Genomic DNA, 16,690 nt, shown 5'->3' with positions numbered 1-16,690 from the left:
AAGCAACACTGAAAAACAACACGTTTCATTTTCACCACACCGAGACACATTACACTCTGCAGTCAAAATTAATTACGTGTTGTTTTTTTACTCCACTGTTGTCCAATTTGATCATTTGCCAATTTTCCGCCCACAAGCCAGCTCTTTGTTATCACAAAGCTACCAACCCTGAAGGCTACCATGTAACCTGCTTCCTTCAAGACATGTCTATGGAACCAGCATCTTTTAGATGAGCTCACAGATGTCCACCCGTGCTTACTGTCGCTATGAAGTTCAATTTTGCAAACTTAGACTGCAAAGAAATGGGTGTGACATCGTTCGGATTCAAAGACTCGATTTCCCAATGACAGAACAAACACTGTTCTTTTGCACCACCTGGATCCATGACATTATTATAACTGATGAAGAAATAAAAGTTCTCTTGGTGCTCAGGCTTAGGTAAGGCAAGCCTAATACTGGAGGAAGTGGTAGCTTAGTGGTTAGGGCTTTGGACATTTTGGACCTAAAGGTTATGAGCTTAAATCACAGCAACACCGAGCTACCACTCCTGGGCCCCTGAGCAAGGCCCTTATCCCCACAGCTGCTCTGTTGTCTGAATAAGATATATGTAAGTTGCTCTGGATAAAGGCATCGACAAATCTCCACAAGCACACCCTAAAATCTAGTGTCTTCCTAGAAGAATAACGGTTATTATTTATAATATTATTTACTATAACAGCAAATGTGGAATGGAATGTTCAGAAAGCACAGCCAGGTTATAGAATATAATGCAATTGAACACATAGACAATGATACAAAATACTGAATCAATCTGGTTATACAAAATATTCTACAGAAAACTCCAAATCTATTATCTTTTAAATTCTGCATTTGATGAATTATTTACACCCGGCTCTTCACGGCACACTTGAATGTCAAGATGTGTCCATTAGCATTTGTCCACCGGAGAGTGCGGCATGGCTCGGCAAATGAATCGTCAATCAATCACATGCCTCTGTCATATCTAAAGCTTAATGTGGTTACCCTTTTGTAAAGGTGTCTTTACGAGCCAAAGTGAGACGTAAAAGTCAAGATAAAATTAGTGCAGGCTATTGATAGATCGTATTCCACAGTCCTTTCAGATTGTTCCTTATTCATGTTTGAGGCTGCAAATGGCAGCTTAGTTGTCTTTTTGTGAACATATCATATTTGTCATACTATTTAATACTTCACATTTGATTTGATTTCTTTTTAAAAGCATTTTTGCAAGTATTTAACCTCCTACATATGAGCCACCATTATCAAGGTGACCAAACTCTACATAGCTTCGGGTTTACTTTGATTGCACTGTACATAGGGTAAAACTAATCTAATGCTCTAGGCTTAGACTGCCCTTTGTGATTGAGCCTGCCTAATATTGTGTTGGTCCCCCTTTTGCTGCCAAATTAGTCCTGACGCGTCGAGCATTAACAGCATTGACTTCTTTAGCAACCACCACTATTTCTTCCTTGGACCACTTTTGATAGATTCTGACCACTGCAGATTTACACCCTACAAGAGCTGCAGTTTTGGAGATGCTCTGTCCCAGTCATATAGCCACCACAATTTGTCAAATTTGCTCCTTATGCTTGCCCATTTTTCCTGCTTCTAACACGTCAACTTTGAGGACAAAATGTTCACTTGCTGCCTAATATATCCCACCTGTTAACACTTGCTATGATGAAGAGATAATCAGTTTAATTCACTTCACCGCTAATGTTCTAATGTCGTAATGTTATGCCTGATCGATGTATTATTTTATTCTTTATAAACCATGTGACCTCTTTCCAATAACATGTGCTACTTTTACACGTAGATGGGAATCCGATTGTTTAGAGAAGAAAGATTGAAATATCTCATACATATCATACAGCTCCATCACCAAGAAAGCCCAGCAGCACCTTTACTTCCTGAGAAAGCTGAGGAAAGCCCATCTCTCTCCCCCATCGTAACCATGTTCTACAGAGGGGACCATCGAGAGCATCCTGAGCAGCTGCATCGCATCGCAAGACCCTACAGAGGATAGTGAGTACGGCTGAGAAGATCATCTGAGTCTCTCTCCCCTCTATGACAGACATTTACACCACAGGCTGCGTCCGCAAAGCCAACGGCATTTTGGACGACCCCACACACCGTTCACTTCCGTCCCTCAACCCAACAGGCTCCACAACACACAGAACTCAACTGTACAAAACTCACACACACACACTCACTCAACTGTGTGTTACTGAACTGTTACAACCAGAACTCAACACACACTCGATACTCATTTCACTTCACACACGTCTATGTCTTCAGCACTACCCATATTATATTAATCACATTAACCTGTTGTTTTGCACCTCTTGTTTGCTGCTCTTGCTGTTTTTGCACAACATTGTGTTCATATTTACATGTACACTCTTGTTTATATTGTAGTTCTCTCTTTTGCACGTTGTACTGTATCATTTCACTGTGTATTGCGTCGACTATATGATGGTTAGAATGACAATAAAAGCTTCTTGACTTCACTTGACCTCTGGGTTGACACGGCTTTTGCTTCAAAACACACACATTCACATACTGAAACCACCTCGAGGTCATACTGCATGTAGTGAAAATATTTGCTGTTATTTGTGGTCTGTGTGTGTGTGTGTGTGTGTGTGTGTGTGTGTGTGTGTGTGTGTGTGTTTCTCTCCAGCATAAGGCAATGTCATTCATGACTGGTGCAATAAACACATTGCTGGCAATAATACACGGCAGTAGGCACGGATTCATCTCTTCTCACTTAGTTATATTAAATATCAGTTTCTGTCTTTTCCGTAACAAAAAAATCAGCCTGAAACAAAGGTCGCTGAAGGTCATCGAAGCGTTATGTGACTTGTTATGAAAACAGCATCTTCCGTTCGACGCACACAAGATGTATCGAGAAACTTCAGCTAGCGTAAAAGATGTTATTAAAAATGCTAACGCTTAAGGTCAAAGGAAAGAGCTGAGCGCTACATATCCGTTTACGCATCCTTCCTCATGGCTCTGTGATCCGTTTTCCTGCCCCACCATCCCCACCCCCACTCCCTGTCTGCTCAGCTATGTTTTCAGTGCAGACAAAAATGCCACTGCTCTCAACATAGTTGTTTTTTTCTAGAACAGTGTATCAGGAATATCTCATCAAACTACCAGTGAAAACTATTTTAACTGTCATTTTTTTTCTGCTCTTTTCTATAAGACAACATAAGACCACTTGGGAGCTTGAACTGTTACTTGAGAGAGATACATTTGATAAATGGGTAAATGTCAAGCTGGTTTGCTGCAATATGAATAAGCTCTTTGAATTGTAAAAAAGTCCTGAAAGCTGGGTTTTTCAAGCATTTTCTAAAGTCAGTGTTTGATTAGGTGTGCTTTCTACACAAGTCTAACTGAAACCAATTACTTTTCATTGTTGGCTGGTAATTAAGCTTTCCAGCACTTACTAGCTCTGAGAGCAGACCAATTAAATGCAGAAAGATAAAGAGATGCTGCTGCTCCTCGAATATAATTGGAAATAAATGAAGAAATTTGCTGATAAATGCAGCGTTGCTGATAAAATAGAACTTGAAAGTTGTCGCGGTTCCGAAATGGCGATGATATCGTTTCTGGGGTTACGTTCGGTCTGTTGATTGATGGATTTCACATCTAAATCCTCTGTGAATAGCTTTGAAGATCTAATGGAGGGGATTTAGTATGCAGAATACCTTTTACAAGTGTTGAGCTATTTTATGAGTTGCTCAGTAGCTCCATAATTTCAAATGAAAGACTGTAAAAAAGACATTACTCACAATCTTACATTCTGGAGCTCATGTTAGTTGTCACTCTCCGGTGTTTTATATTGTTTTAATGATTTATAATCACACTCTTTATGTCACCCAAATGAGGATGGGTTCCCCTTTTGAGTCTGGTTCCTCGCAAAGTTTCTTCCTCATAACCTCTGAGGGAGTTTTTCCTTGCCACAGTCACACAGGCTGCTCATCAGAGGTAAATACACACCGTTCACTTTAACTGTTAAATTCTGTAAAGCTGCTTTGAGACAATGTCTGTTGTGAAAATCGCTATAGAAATAAACTTGACTTGACAAGTAGATTGTAAATGAGCTATTTTGCCAGTAAAAGCATATAGTTAGTTTTGTTTAAAAGGACAAAGCCTGTGTGGTTTTACAGCAGAGGATGAAACCTGAGGGCGGTTTGGATAGTTTGGTTTCATATCATACATATATGGTGGACAATAGTGAAGTAAATGTAATTTGTTACTGTACTGAAGTAGCGTTTTCTCGTTTCTGTACTTTACTAAAGTATTTCCATTTGGGGAGACTTTTTACTCAACTATATTTCGGGAAATCAGTCGTTCCTTTTTATTTATAAGTGGATACTAAAACTAAACTCATCAATAACGCAGCAATCCACCAATCGGTGTAGAGCGTGCGCTCTGATTTGAACTTGTCTTGATTGCCGCTTGATGGTATCTACTTATCCCCAATATACAGCTCAGCGTCAGATCAACAGCAAGCAGAACATTTTGATCAAAATAAATGATGGATGAAACTCGAACTCAACACAACACCCATGTTTTAAAAAACAATATTTTTTTGAAGTTGTTGAAAAGAAGGATTTGGGCTCATGATAATTGTAATAGATATCATTCAGTGTATCATTTTATTAATAGATTGTTGTGTTAAGAGTCACATTACAGTCTTTACACATAAACTAAGTTGATTGAGTAAAAAGTCTTATATAAATAATAAAAGGAACATTATAGCCATAAAAAAAAAAAAAAATCATAGTACTTTGGATACTTTAATAGATTTAAAGGCAAAAACGTTTGTACTTTTACTGAAGTGGAAATTTAAAGGAACACTTTTAGTTTTACTGGAGTCATATTTTTTTCCAACTGTATCTCTACTTTTACTTTTTATTTATAAAAATAAATAAATGTTTCACTCTCATTTTTGACCTCATCAGGCTTTACGACACAATTTAATCATGTATGAGAGATGGAATATTAAATGAGGTGATTAATGTCTGCAGGGAGTAAAAGGTCTTATCAACAGTGCATCATCACACTCAGTGCATCGATTCAGTTTCTATCTCAATATCACGACCAGGCTTGGGCCAATGTGTGAATCGAAAAAAAAAGTAATTACAGAAGCTCTAGGAGGCAAAACGAAATCCAAATTCAGGCCTCGAGTTTCATAGTCACAATTTATGGGAGGAATTTGAAATGTTAAAATTTTATAATGGAAATCACACACACTGTGCCTTAGAAAGCTTACCTTCAGGGTCAGATCCAGGATCTTTACATTTTACAAATGATCTATGTGCATCTATGTGGCTTTGTTTTTCTTTGAACTAGATTAAAAAGATCAGCATTCGAATCCATGATTCTGAGGGGGCAGGGGCCTCATATGTGGAGACAAACCCCTTCTGTAGAAGCGTCACTGCAAACAACTGCTACACTTCCATCCCGCTGTTGTTAATGCTATTTCAGAATGTAAGATCTAACAAACCAGAGGTTCCTGAGGTGCTCAAACGAAAAAGTTGCCAAAAAGATGGAATCATGCAGCATCACAATGCCACCCAGTGTGGTGCTGACAACTTGGTACAATCTCAAATCCCATCTCTGCATGCCTCCATTTCAGCATCAATGCTGAGCATGGAAGTGAGGCAGACAGATGCTGATGCGGTACCCTGTCCACAATGAATTCAACTGCAAAGAATGTTCTGTATGTAGCTCTATGATATTTAATGTAACTCTGTGTTCTGTATGTAGCTCTATGTTGCGTAATGTAACTCTGTGTTTCGTATGTAGCTCTATGTTGTGTAATGTAGCTCTATGTTCTGTATGCAGCTCTATGCTGTATAATGTAGTTATATGTTGTATAATGTAGCTCTGTGTTCTGTATGTAGTTCTATGTTGTGTGATGTAGCTCTATGTTGTGTGATGCAGCTCTATGTTGTGTGATGTAGCTCTATGTTGTGTAATGTAGCTCTATGTTGTGTAATGTAGCTCTATGTTGTGTGATACAGCTCTATGTTGTGTGATCTAGCTCTACATTATGTGACGTAGCTCTACGTTGTGTGATGTAGCTCTATGTTGTGTGATGTAGCTCTATGAATTGTGATGTAGCTCTATGAATTGTGATGTAGCTCTATGTTGTGTGATGTAGTTTTATTTTGTGTAATGTAGCTCTATGATTTGTCATGTAGCTCTATGTTGTGTGATGTAGATCTATGTTGTTTGATGTAGCTCTATGTTGTGTAATGTAGCTCTATGTTGTGTTATGTAGCACCAGAGGTCAGGAGAAATGTCTAATTTTACTGTGTACTACATCAGCTATATGTGGTTGACATGACAATAAAAGCTTCTTGACTTGACTTGATGTATGAAAATAAACTACTATATTTTTGAGATTTTGTAAAAACTAAAAAAAATAAATTTCACAAGGGAGAATGTAATTTCTTCGCAAACGTTCCATCAACTGGCCTATTTAATCTACTTCACCATTACACTGACTCAGTTGATTGAGTGAATAATGTTTCATAGCGAAAGCTTTTCTCAGGCCGAGTCATTTAATAAATCTGACATATACAATCAATTAACAGATGAAATATTCACATAAATAATTCCTGTGATCTCCCAGATAAAGGTTAGTTTTAAAGTAATCGTTTAATGTTTAACAGTTTGCGAATGTCTTATAATTGTATCCTAATTAAGTTACTTGGTGTTTGTTAATAAATGGCTACTTTGCATCAGAAACACTGACAATGACAAACAAGTCATTCAAGAAGAAGACTGACACCTGTGTTACTACTGAGTAAGCACCAATCAGAGGCAGCATTTTTATGATGTCATCATGCAGACACTAAAGTCAATTCCATCAATCCTATCAAATACAAATTACAAAATCCTAGTTTATATTTGAAATACATGTATAAAATGAAAAGAAAAAGAAAATGTTGTGTGAAAAGGTCAGTATTTTTATATATCGTAAGATCCAAAAAAACGTAAGTCGAACCATCGTAACTTGGGGACTGCTTGTAAAAACATAGTGTGCTGATGTGACTTGTGTTACTAATTTATTACTGCAGGGTCATACCCAACCCCAGGTGGTCAGATTAGAGGTGAAATATATTAGTGGCTTGAGAGTTAAAGGGCTCTATATATTAGTCTATGTAACCAGCTAAAATCATGGTAAAATTGAAGCTTTTGCTTCTGCTATTTGACTTGACTACGTTTCACACTCAACAAAATTGAACAAACCAAAAAGCAAAAAAAAAATATATATATATATATATATATATATATATATATATATATATATATATATATATATATATATATATATATATATATATATATATATATTTACACAGTTAAGTTAAAAACACATTTTTATCATTATGTGGCTCACATCCTGCCTTTATAATCATCTCTTCACTATTCTCATGTGTTGTACTGATAGTAGGGCTTTGTAAAATGTGTATCAGTAACAGGAACATGTTCATTTTACTGAAAACATGCAGATGAAAAATATCACGCTTTACCGTCTTATTTCCGTAAAATGTATAGTTTTTTTTTTTACACATATTACAGTGAAAGTGTGTTTGTGTGTGATCCTAGAGATGCCTCTCTTTTTTGGTCTTCTTATTGCATGAGAGAGCCTTCTGACAGTTAATCAGTTGTGATAGAGCATGTGAGAGAGAGAGAGAGAGAGAGAGAGAGAGAGAGAGAGAGAGAGAGAGAGAGAGAGAGAGAGAGAGCTGGGAGACAGAAAGAGAATGATTACTGCAGGATTTCTCCTAAGAAATTGCCAGTGATGTTAATGATTTGACTTGCACTGTTGTGTCTTTGGTGTTAGTGTGTTTTTTTTTAAATTTATCTTTAATAAAGCTTGAACTTGTAGCATCCATCTGGAACTAACCTTTATCTCTCTGTTTTTCTCTCACTCTCTCTCTGTCATTCATATATATATATATATATATATATATATATATATATATATATATATATATATATATATATATATATATACACACACACACATATATATATATACACACACACATACACACACACACACACACACACACTTCCTCTCACTGCTGCAGTGATTTGTTCAGATTGATTAGTACCAATTTGGATATAATATCCAATGTTGTTGTTTTTTATCAGATTTGTCAGTGCCCAATTGCCCAACACTGGACATGTAAAGTATGTAAATCAAAGCATATTGAATCCCATTTATCAGCTGGAAACAAATCAGTTTATTCATAAATAAAATAATTTGCATGTGGAATTGTTCTTTGGTGGTCATTTAAGTCTGATTAATGAACTAAATCTAATGTGTCAGAAACTACTTAGAACCTGAACTTGCTTGAACTTCATTCCAGTCATAAAACTGTCATGTAAAATTGGATAAACAAACATTCTGTCAAGGTAGATTTGCTTATTCATATCAACAGATCAAACAGCACTTTGCACAATGGACATAGTTTCAAAGCAGCTTTAGAAAATGTAAGAATTATTGAACAAAAATGTGTTGTATATGTAAATTATGCGCATTTATCCCCGGTGAACAAGTCGGCGGCGACTTTGGCAAAGAAAAACTCCATTAGATAGTATGAGGAAGAAATCTTAAGACTTAAAATGGGAACCCATCATCATTTGGGTGGCACCAAGAATGTGATTATAAACCATTGAAACATTACAAACACAGGAGAGTGAGAAATTTCATGAGCCCTGGAGTGTGTGATTATGAATAACATTCTTTCTTCTGAAAGTAATGTCCTTTCGTTTCAGGAATTGTGGAACTAGGTGCTCCTGAGCAAATCATAAATTAGCTCAACATCTCAGATTATTATAGATTCAACACCAACTCCTTCATATCAGAGCCTTTTAATGTTTAATGATTGAGAAACTAAATATAGTCCAAATGTCCAAAATCATCATGAAGTGAGAGCCAATTGTAATAAATGTAATAAAATCCACTCATACATCTAATAGAGACAAAACTATTCATTCCATTAGGACACAAGAACAAGAAGAAAAAACCCCCAAAAAGGCCCAGGAAAGTTTGGAGAAGAATACTATTTGGAGGAATCTACTATTGCCATAATTACCAGGTGAATCTGGTTTGTGAAGAAGTCAATGGCCATTTGTGACCAAGCTAGCCGTGCAGGCTGGGTTGAGAGTACTTCGTCTTAGGCAGATGAGGAACATAAGTTTGGATTTGGTATATTCTATGAGTCAAGTTCCTGCTGAGGTGTGAGCTGACATGACCAGTTTATCTTTGAGGTAGTTTTACCTACTAGGCCTTGTGTAGGACCTCTGGATCTTTTGATGTCACGTTTGTGGGTGGAATCATTAGATCTTCAACTATGTAATTACTCTGCAACCTGCAATTCAGTGTGCAGTGAAATGATAAGTATGAAAAGGAATATCAGGAAAAAAGGAAAAGGCAAAAATGCTGATTATTTAACGCCCTGCTGCCTCATGACACATTTGTTATTGAACTGGCTGGTAATTACCACTGGCCCAACTTTAGCTGCTCCAATCTCCCATGTTTTATTGATATGGTTGGACAGTTGGGCATGTGCAATAACTTGTTTTTGTAAAGCTCCGTGTTCTAACCTGTATCTGACTGCTCTGACCCTGATCATCCTCCATTGGTAGGATTTGGAATTCAGCCAAACCCTCTTCAGTTACCAACGACCTCCAATCTGTCGCAGCCGCCCAGGCACGTGTGTGCTCCTCGGTGTTCATCTGTGTTAGTGAATTGCTTCACTCTAGTGAAAGGATTTATAGTACACAGAAGCACAAAATCGTAAATTCATTAGCCCGCCGGGAATGTTCAGCTCGAACGGAAATGTAACGTAGTGAGTTGTAGCTAATATGCCGTAATTCCTTCTAAGTCGGTTAGTCCTTAACTAGGGATGTGAATGAGTACTTGAATCTCCTGTTGAATGAAAGCTAGTTCTAATTCTATCTCTGATTCTCTCTGGATTATATCTTTGATGTAACAGATCATGTTTGAGCTCTTGACAAACAGTAGCAAGTCCTTAGCGGGTTGTTTTTCTGCACATTTGCAGAGAATTATATGAACAAATATGGATTGAGGGTTTGGAACAGCAATATGTTAGTGACCCCTATACTGATATTGTAGGATGTAGGATTTTGTGTCTGGTGATCCAGGAGCACTACTGGTCATGGGGGTGTTTGGGAAAGTCCCTGCCGATTTAGGTCAGTGGAATGGGAAATGCACGGTGGACAGATTTCAAACGTAAAATGATCCGAAAGCAAATAATAATAACCAATTAACCGAAGCTCACCTATGTCTACTGGAGTAAATGGTGGGAAAAAAAATATCGAGCAAAGGATTGAACAAATCAATCGCTGCTATGGGTATATGGAATATACATGAGCCGCGATATTGACAGTCGACTTCCATCACCGAAGCTAGTGAGACTTTGCTGGAATGTCTCCTCTTTGGTGCGTGCTGTTAGAGGCGACTTTATATTTCTTAGTCACAACATTCGCAGATGAATCCTTCGTGGAATATAAATATACCAAAGTGACATGGTGCAATTAAAAGCTTGTACACCCTTTTAATTTATCAGCGTTAAACATGAGCGTTTGTTAAACAGCACCAATTACAGGAGATATATAGGAGGTAATTGAAGCAGCCATCGGTGATTAACAGCCTCACGGCGAATGGATGACGGGAAGATGTTCTGAAAGATTGAATGAATGGCGGTCCTGTAGACCTGAACGGAGGGATGGAACTAGAGGAGAAAGGCTTGGCCTGTGAGCCCCCAGCATGCAGCGCTAGGTCACAGTGCAGTAACCCGAGTGGGAGGGAGAATGTGCTGAATCAGTCCCTATCACTGAAGGTGACCCTCTCAGCTTCCCCTGCTTTTATCCCCCCCTCCATCATTCCTCCTTCCTGCATTCTTTATTTTCGGTTTTATCAACCCTTTTTGCCTTGTTCCTACCCTTCGTCCCTTTATGTCTGATTCCTGCATCCTTGCCATGGTCGCTTTTTACACCCATCTCTCTTTCTCTCTCTCTCTCTCTCTCACATCCTCGCTTGCTCTTCCCTGCTTGTCACCTGATATTGATCCTCAGTTGCCGCCCCCCCTCCTCCCCCCTACAAACCAAGTACTCCTCCTTCCTTTCTGGGCCACCATGCTAGCTTCCAGCTCAAGGCCACGTACGGGTCTATCTGCCTGTAACCATTTTATCGAGGTGCCGCTTTGCGCTCAACTATAAATATCCGTCGGGGGCTGTGCAATCCATCAGCGGTTTGATTTATAATTGGAGATGGTCCACGAGAGTTGTCCCACCCCCAAGGCTCATTTAGATGGACTAATGAACAAAAAGGAAATCGGCTCAGTCAGTTGCCTCCACAAACCAAGTTTGAGCGATGCGATGCATTTGTCAGCGTTGGACCGTCTGGCAGAGCCAAGTCATAAATTCTTAAAGACCTGCATTGGATTTGGTTAAATTTAGAGCATGTAAATCATGTCTCTTAAATTTGAAATTAAACTCACTGTGAGATTCACCAGAGATAAATATAGTACCGAGGGAATTAAATTCTATTATGTTAAGGCAGCAGATGGTATGATACGTGATAAGACCTTCTGCCTCAATGTTCTGAGATACATTTCCGCTCATCATGAGTTTGTAATGAATGGTTATTTGAGTCTCCCGTTGACCAAACCAACAACAACAAAGTGTTTTCTTCTACTAAACATCACTGGATGTTTTTTGTTTTCTGCACCATAATCTGCAAACTCAGACTGTTATGAGTGAAAACATTTCAGATCTCCTCATTTTCATTAATACACAAACCAGCACCACATTCTGGATCATGCAGGTCACATTTTTCTCCATTCGAAATGTGACTATTAAAAAGTGAATGAATATTAAATGAACCTCCTGACCTGTATTTATTTAACGATATGCACAGCACCACTGGCATATTATTAGCCTACTATACAGATGCATGAATTTGTCTTAAAGTTGCCTAGAAAGATTATTTTACATGCTGTGATTACACCAATTTACTCTTGATTTATCCTCTGTTTATCTGTAAAAAGTTCTTCAAGGCACAAGTTTTTATTTTAAGCAGTCATTTTCTGTTAATTATATATTGATATTAGCTTTATTAAGACTAACGCACATATAAATTAATAGTAAAAGATCTAATATTGCAGACGATTCTGAGCGAACTCACAGATGGAGAATTGTCAGAAGATTTCTGCCAAGGGTAAACTGCAGTACACTATCCCACCATCTTCCCACCTCTCTCTCTCTCTCTCTCTCTCTCTCTCCTCCTTGAATATGTATGAAGGAGTGAGCATGCACCCTGCATACAATCAGACAATTAACCAAAAAGGCACAACACATGAACTCTGGACTTGAAACTGAATCTCACCAACAAAAATAACAGACTTTTTAGAATCGAAGGTATCGGGTGATAGTAAAAAATGAACAGATTGGGGGTGTTTGTAAATTCTGAACGTCTTTGTAGTTTCATCTTTTGAGATATGAGTAGTAGTTGTCCAAACTGCGCAAATCCTGTACTCCTTTCCTTGTCATTCCCGTGCTCGCCGTGTGTATCGCTCTCTCTGTCAAACCAAATGAATGATTAATAACTATAGTGTAACCTTGGCTGCATCCAGAGTCTACAGCAATGCATAGAAAAACCAGGATCGCAGCATTCATCACTTTAATCACTGTAAGGGCAAGACGCCCACACCCAGACGCACACACACAATATAATACCTGGTAGAAAAACACAGACAGGACGCATCCCCTTGAGATACATCACCAGTGATTACAGCAGCGCTTATGCATTACACACAGACACACCACAGATACACACCAAAGTGAAATGAAAACAAATGTTTACAAACTCTTGTGCATTGTGGCATGACAATAGGATTTGTCAAGTGCTAACACCTCACTCTATTGTCAAACTCCCATCATTTTTTCGTTTTTTGACATTTGACACTTTATACATGGGACACAAAACCTCTCTGAAATCATTTCATTTAGGTAAAAATGGTGAGTTTGGAGAAAACCCTGTAATGATGTGTTCCTCAGGACTAAACTTTCTCCTTGTTGTTTGGGTGAAAGAGTCGAATGTATATAAAAAAGTCTTTCAGCACAATTCTCATGCTGAAATTTTGACACACCGAACATGCATAAGCGGTGTGAAAGTGTATATTGATATACCAGTCGTGGGTCGTGAAGATGCCTTGAGGTATTGCGGTGTGATATTTCTGTCACATCAATAATACATCCCTGTATAAAACCACACCTAGGTGTCATTCAGAAGCATCAAACAAACAAACAAAAAAAACATATTTCAGACTTTTCGCATGTAAAAGGTTTGTAACTGTAGTACGACTCCAGGTCCAGGTGTGTCTCTGGTGTACCTTCGGAGATCCTTAGGTGATCTGAGAAACTGCTGGTATATGAAAAATTGACATCACCACTTGAGCAACAAGGAAAAGTACATCAGGTGAGGATGTGGTAGAGTCTAAGGTTTGATACTCATTCTGATCTAATCCCTAGTTTTCTCCTCAATGGGTGAAACCTGCCACCTCTGACATGATGTACAGAATTAAAGGTGGATTGAAGGTGGTTGAGAGTCAGTTGGTTTGAGGATGTAGACACTATCCAGACTTACACACCTGTGCAGGGGTTGGTTATCTTTCCTTCACATCTCTCACACGACATTCACACACGCAAACACACAGCAATATTTTGCAAATAACACGAACTCACCCGCATTGTCTTCGACACACACAAATTCTCCTCAGACAGTTAAGCCTGTGAGAAACAAGCCGCTTCAACGCGTCTATGTACATCGGAACTACACTTGAGGCGCAAAAAAAATAAAAAGAGCAAAAGACAATCCGTTTTTTGTGTGTATTTGTTTGTTTTCCTCAAAATAACGTTGTTGTTCTGTTGTTTTTGATGTTTTTTCCCCGAGACTTTCTGACGAGAAAACAATATCGGCGGTCGGTTTTTAAAGCCCTTGTGCGCACGTGAGCTGCGCGCGCGCACCGAACGCTTCGTCGGTGTGGCAGCTAGAGGGCCGTTAACCGGGGATGAGCTACAGCACAGGGGAGGGGGGGGTGGAGGGGTGCAGACGATACGGCTTACACACACACACACACACACACACACACACACACACACACACGCATGCATGCCCGCGGACACACACACACACACACACACACACACACACACAAGTACCAACTTGGACTGCGTTCACAATAACGCACTGTCACAGTATATCTCCTCCAAGGACACTGGCACGCGCTTCAAACGTGCTCCGTTTTGACATTTATGAGCAAGATCGACTTCATACACACACACAAACACATGTGGTTAAATATTAAAGCCTTACCTCCGGTACCGGTACCGGGCGCGTCCTCTGCATGACTCCTCTGTAAGTGGAGGTTCAGGCTGTAGGTGGTTGAAGGTGTATAGTAGAGATGCCGGTGTAAAGGGTTTACATTCCGTGAGGAGTGAAGAGGGATGGAGGGGGTGGTTGAAGAGGGGTAGGGGGGGGTAGAAGGGTGAGAGTGGATTCACCGATCTGTAATCAGCTCACGGAGACGGGATCGATCATGAAAGTCTGGATCAGAGCCACGGGAATCCCGCGGTTCAATGCTGCGCGCGCGGACGCAATCCTTTTTACAGTCCCGGTCTCAGTCCAGGTTACAGTCACCGTTACAGTCCCGGTATCAGTCCAGGTTACAGTCCCGGTCTCAGTCCCTGTTACAGTCCCGTTCTCAGTGCCGGTCACAGTCCAGAACACAGTCTCGGTCAGAGTCCTGGTTACAGTCACCGGTCACAGTCTCGTTCGGCGTACCGGTTACAATCCAGTTCACAGTCCCGGTAACAGTCTCGCCTCCGTTCTGTAAAACTGCATGATGGGACACCCAGCACTATCCGAGCAGGAAACAAAAGCAGTGCATGATGAAGATACGCTACGACACACGAAGGGAACTGATCGCAGGGGCAGAGAAATAATAAACCTGGAAGATCCGCCCCTATAGAGAAAAAACGCGTCAGGTAACTTTTAGCCGGTTTTTGGGAGTTATTATGAACAGATCTACTTGGAAGAGAACCTTCACTTATTCCTTCATAATTTAAGTGGAAGTTCACGGGTTATGGCATGATCTCAGTCAGTCGGATTGAATTACATTTTCTTTAACCTTTTCTAACATTTGTAACATGTTTATATTAGTAATTATATACGGAAGCATTTGGATTTCATTGTTCATTGTTTTTTTGTTTGTTTTGTTTTTCCTTAAAGCCTGTTTCTTCTTCAACACATTCAAGGAAATGAACCTTTAAGGCACACGAAAGGCAGTGACTCAGTATGAGGATCAGTAAATGCAGCTGTAGAGACTCAGTCACTGCTACAGAAAACATTAAGAGTACATTAACATTACTCAGTATATTACAGCAGTGTAGACAAGACAATCCTATCACAGTACATACACACAGAAATATCAAGTTTTGCTTGCAGAGAGCCAAATGCAAAACTTTGAATAATGTTTAAAACACACTTTTTAAAAAATCTTTTAACTACACTTATAGCATTTGGCAGACACTCTTATTCAGAGAGACTTACATTTATATCATTCATGCAGCCAAGCAGCTATAAGGTTAAGGGCTTTGCTCAGGAGCAGCAGCTTGGTGTAGCTGGGATTTGAACTCATGACCTTCAGATCCAAAGTCCACTACCTTAACCAATAAACTGTCACCTTCTAACCAGGCTGCTACAGGAACCAGATTGCAGTTGTGAACAGCAAAGTAAATTTTCTGTATAGATGTTTGTTCAGGTTGTTATTATTGATAGTCATTCTGTATGGTTTAAAGTTGTTGATATTGTACACTCTATAAACTTTGTGACAAGTGAGTGTAAAATTGTTATAAAATGTAGTTTTCTTTAAAAATAATTCAATCAGTAGTCATCAGTAATCATACTCCGTCTCCTCTCCCAAAGATCCCTGTCTAACAAGTTTAAAATAAATATATATCTATATCAAGATCCACAACTAAGCAAAATAAACACAAATATTAACAAATATTTGCAAATGCATAAGTAAAATAAATAAATCAAATCAATGATTTAACCTATTTAACTATTAAATTGAACAAAAGATCAGATTTGGGTAACTATAAAATAACTATAGAGTAATTACCAAATGTAATTGATGTAATTTTGAGACATCTCAAATTATAAGACAAATATGTAGTTATATAGTTATATGTACCAAAAATTTTAAATCTTCTTCCTGGCAAGGAAGGTTTTTTTCCTTAAATAAATTTTTTTTTTTACATTTTAAGGTAGAATAAATATGCAATTCACATTAATATTGCAAATAGAAACAATCACTTTATACACTTTTTTCCACAATGCAGTATAAGAAGGATAAATATTTTATTAATAAAGAACAATATGGCGTGATAGTCATTTCAGAATATTCATTTAATAAAAAAAAAAAAATAAATAAATAAATAAATACCCTGAGTATTTTTTCTACGTTTATTTATAAAAAAATATAAAACAATTTGAACTGGATTTTCCCCTATGACGTGTTTCCACTGCTCTCTTCCGCGCTTGTGCGAC

General features: G+C 38.5%; 1 protein-coding gene across 4 annotated transcripts in view; it reads right to left on the bottom strand.

The window, feature by feature from the left end:
• LOC124400100 (membrane-associated guanylate kinase, WW and PDZ domain-containing protein 2) overlaps positions 1-15,099 on the bottom strand; it is a 59,906-nt gene extending 44,807 nt beyond the window's left edge. For 2 of the 4 annotated variants that reach the window (XM_046871704.1, XM_046871705.1), the window contains exon 1: positions 13,822-14,083. In XM_046871704.1, the coding sequence (XP_046727660.1) occupies positions 13,822-13,904 (83 nt within the window). In that variant the 5' untranslated portion in view covers positions 13,905-14,083. Of the gene's footprint in view, positions 1-13,821; positions 14,084-14,452 lie in introns of those variants that run through there. The other 2 variants (XM_046871702.1, XM_046871701.1) reach the window with 2 other exon arrangements.
• Between the last annotated feature and the right edge of the window lie 1,591 nt (positions 15,100-16,690).

The sequence above is a fragment of the Silurus meridionalis genome, chromosome 17 (genome assembly GCF_014805685.1).
Source record: "Silurus meridionalis isolate SWU-2019-XX chromosome 17, ASM1480568v1, whole genome shotgun sequence".
Classification (NCBI taxonomy): domain Eukaryota; kingdom Metazoa; phylum Chordata; class Actinopteri; order Siluriformes; family Siluridae; genus Silurus; species Silurus meridionalis.
The sequence above is the reverse complement of the archived record's forward strand: the minus strand, read 5'-3'. Positions and strand labels throughout refer to the sequence as shown.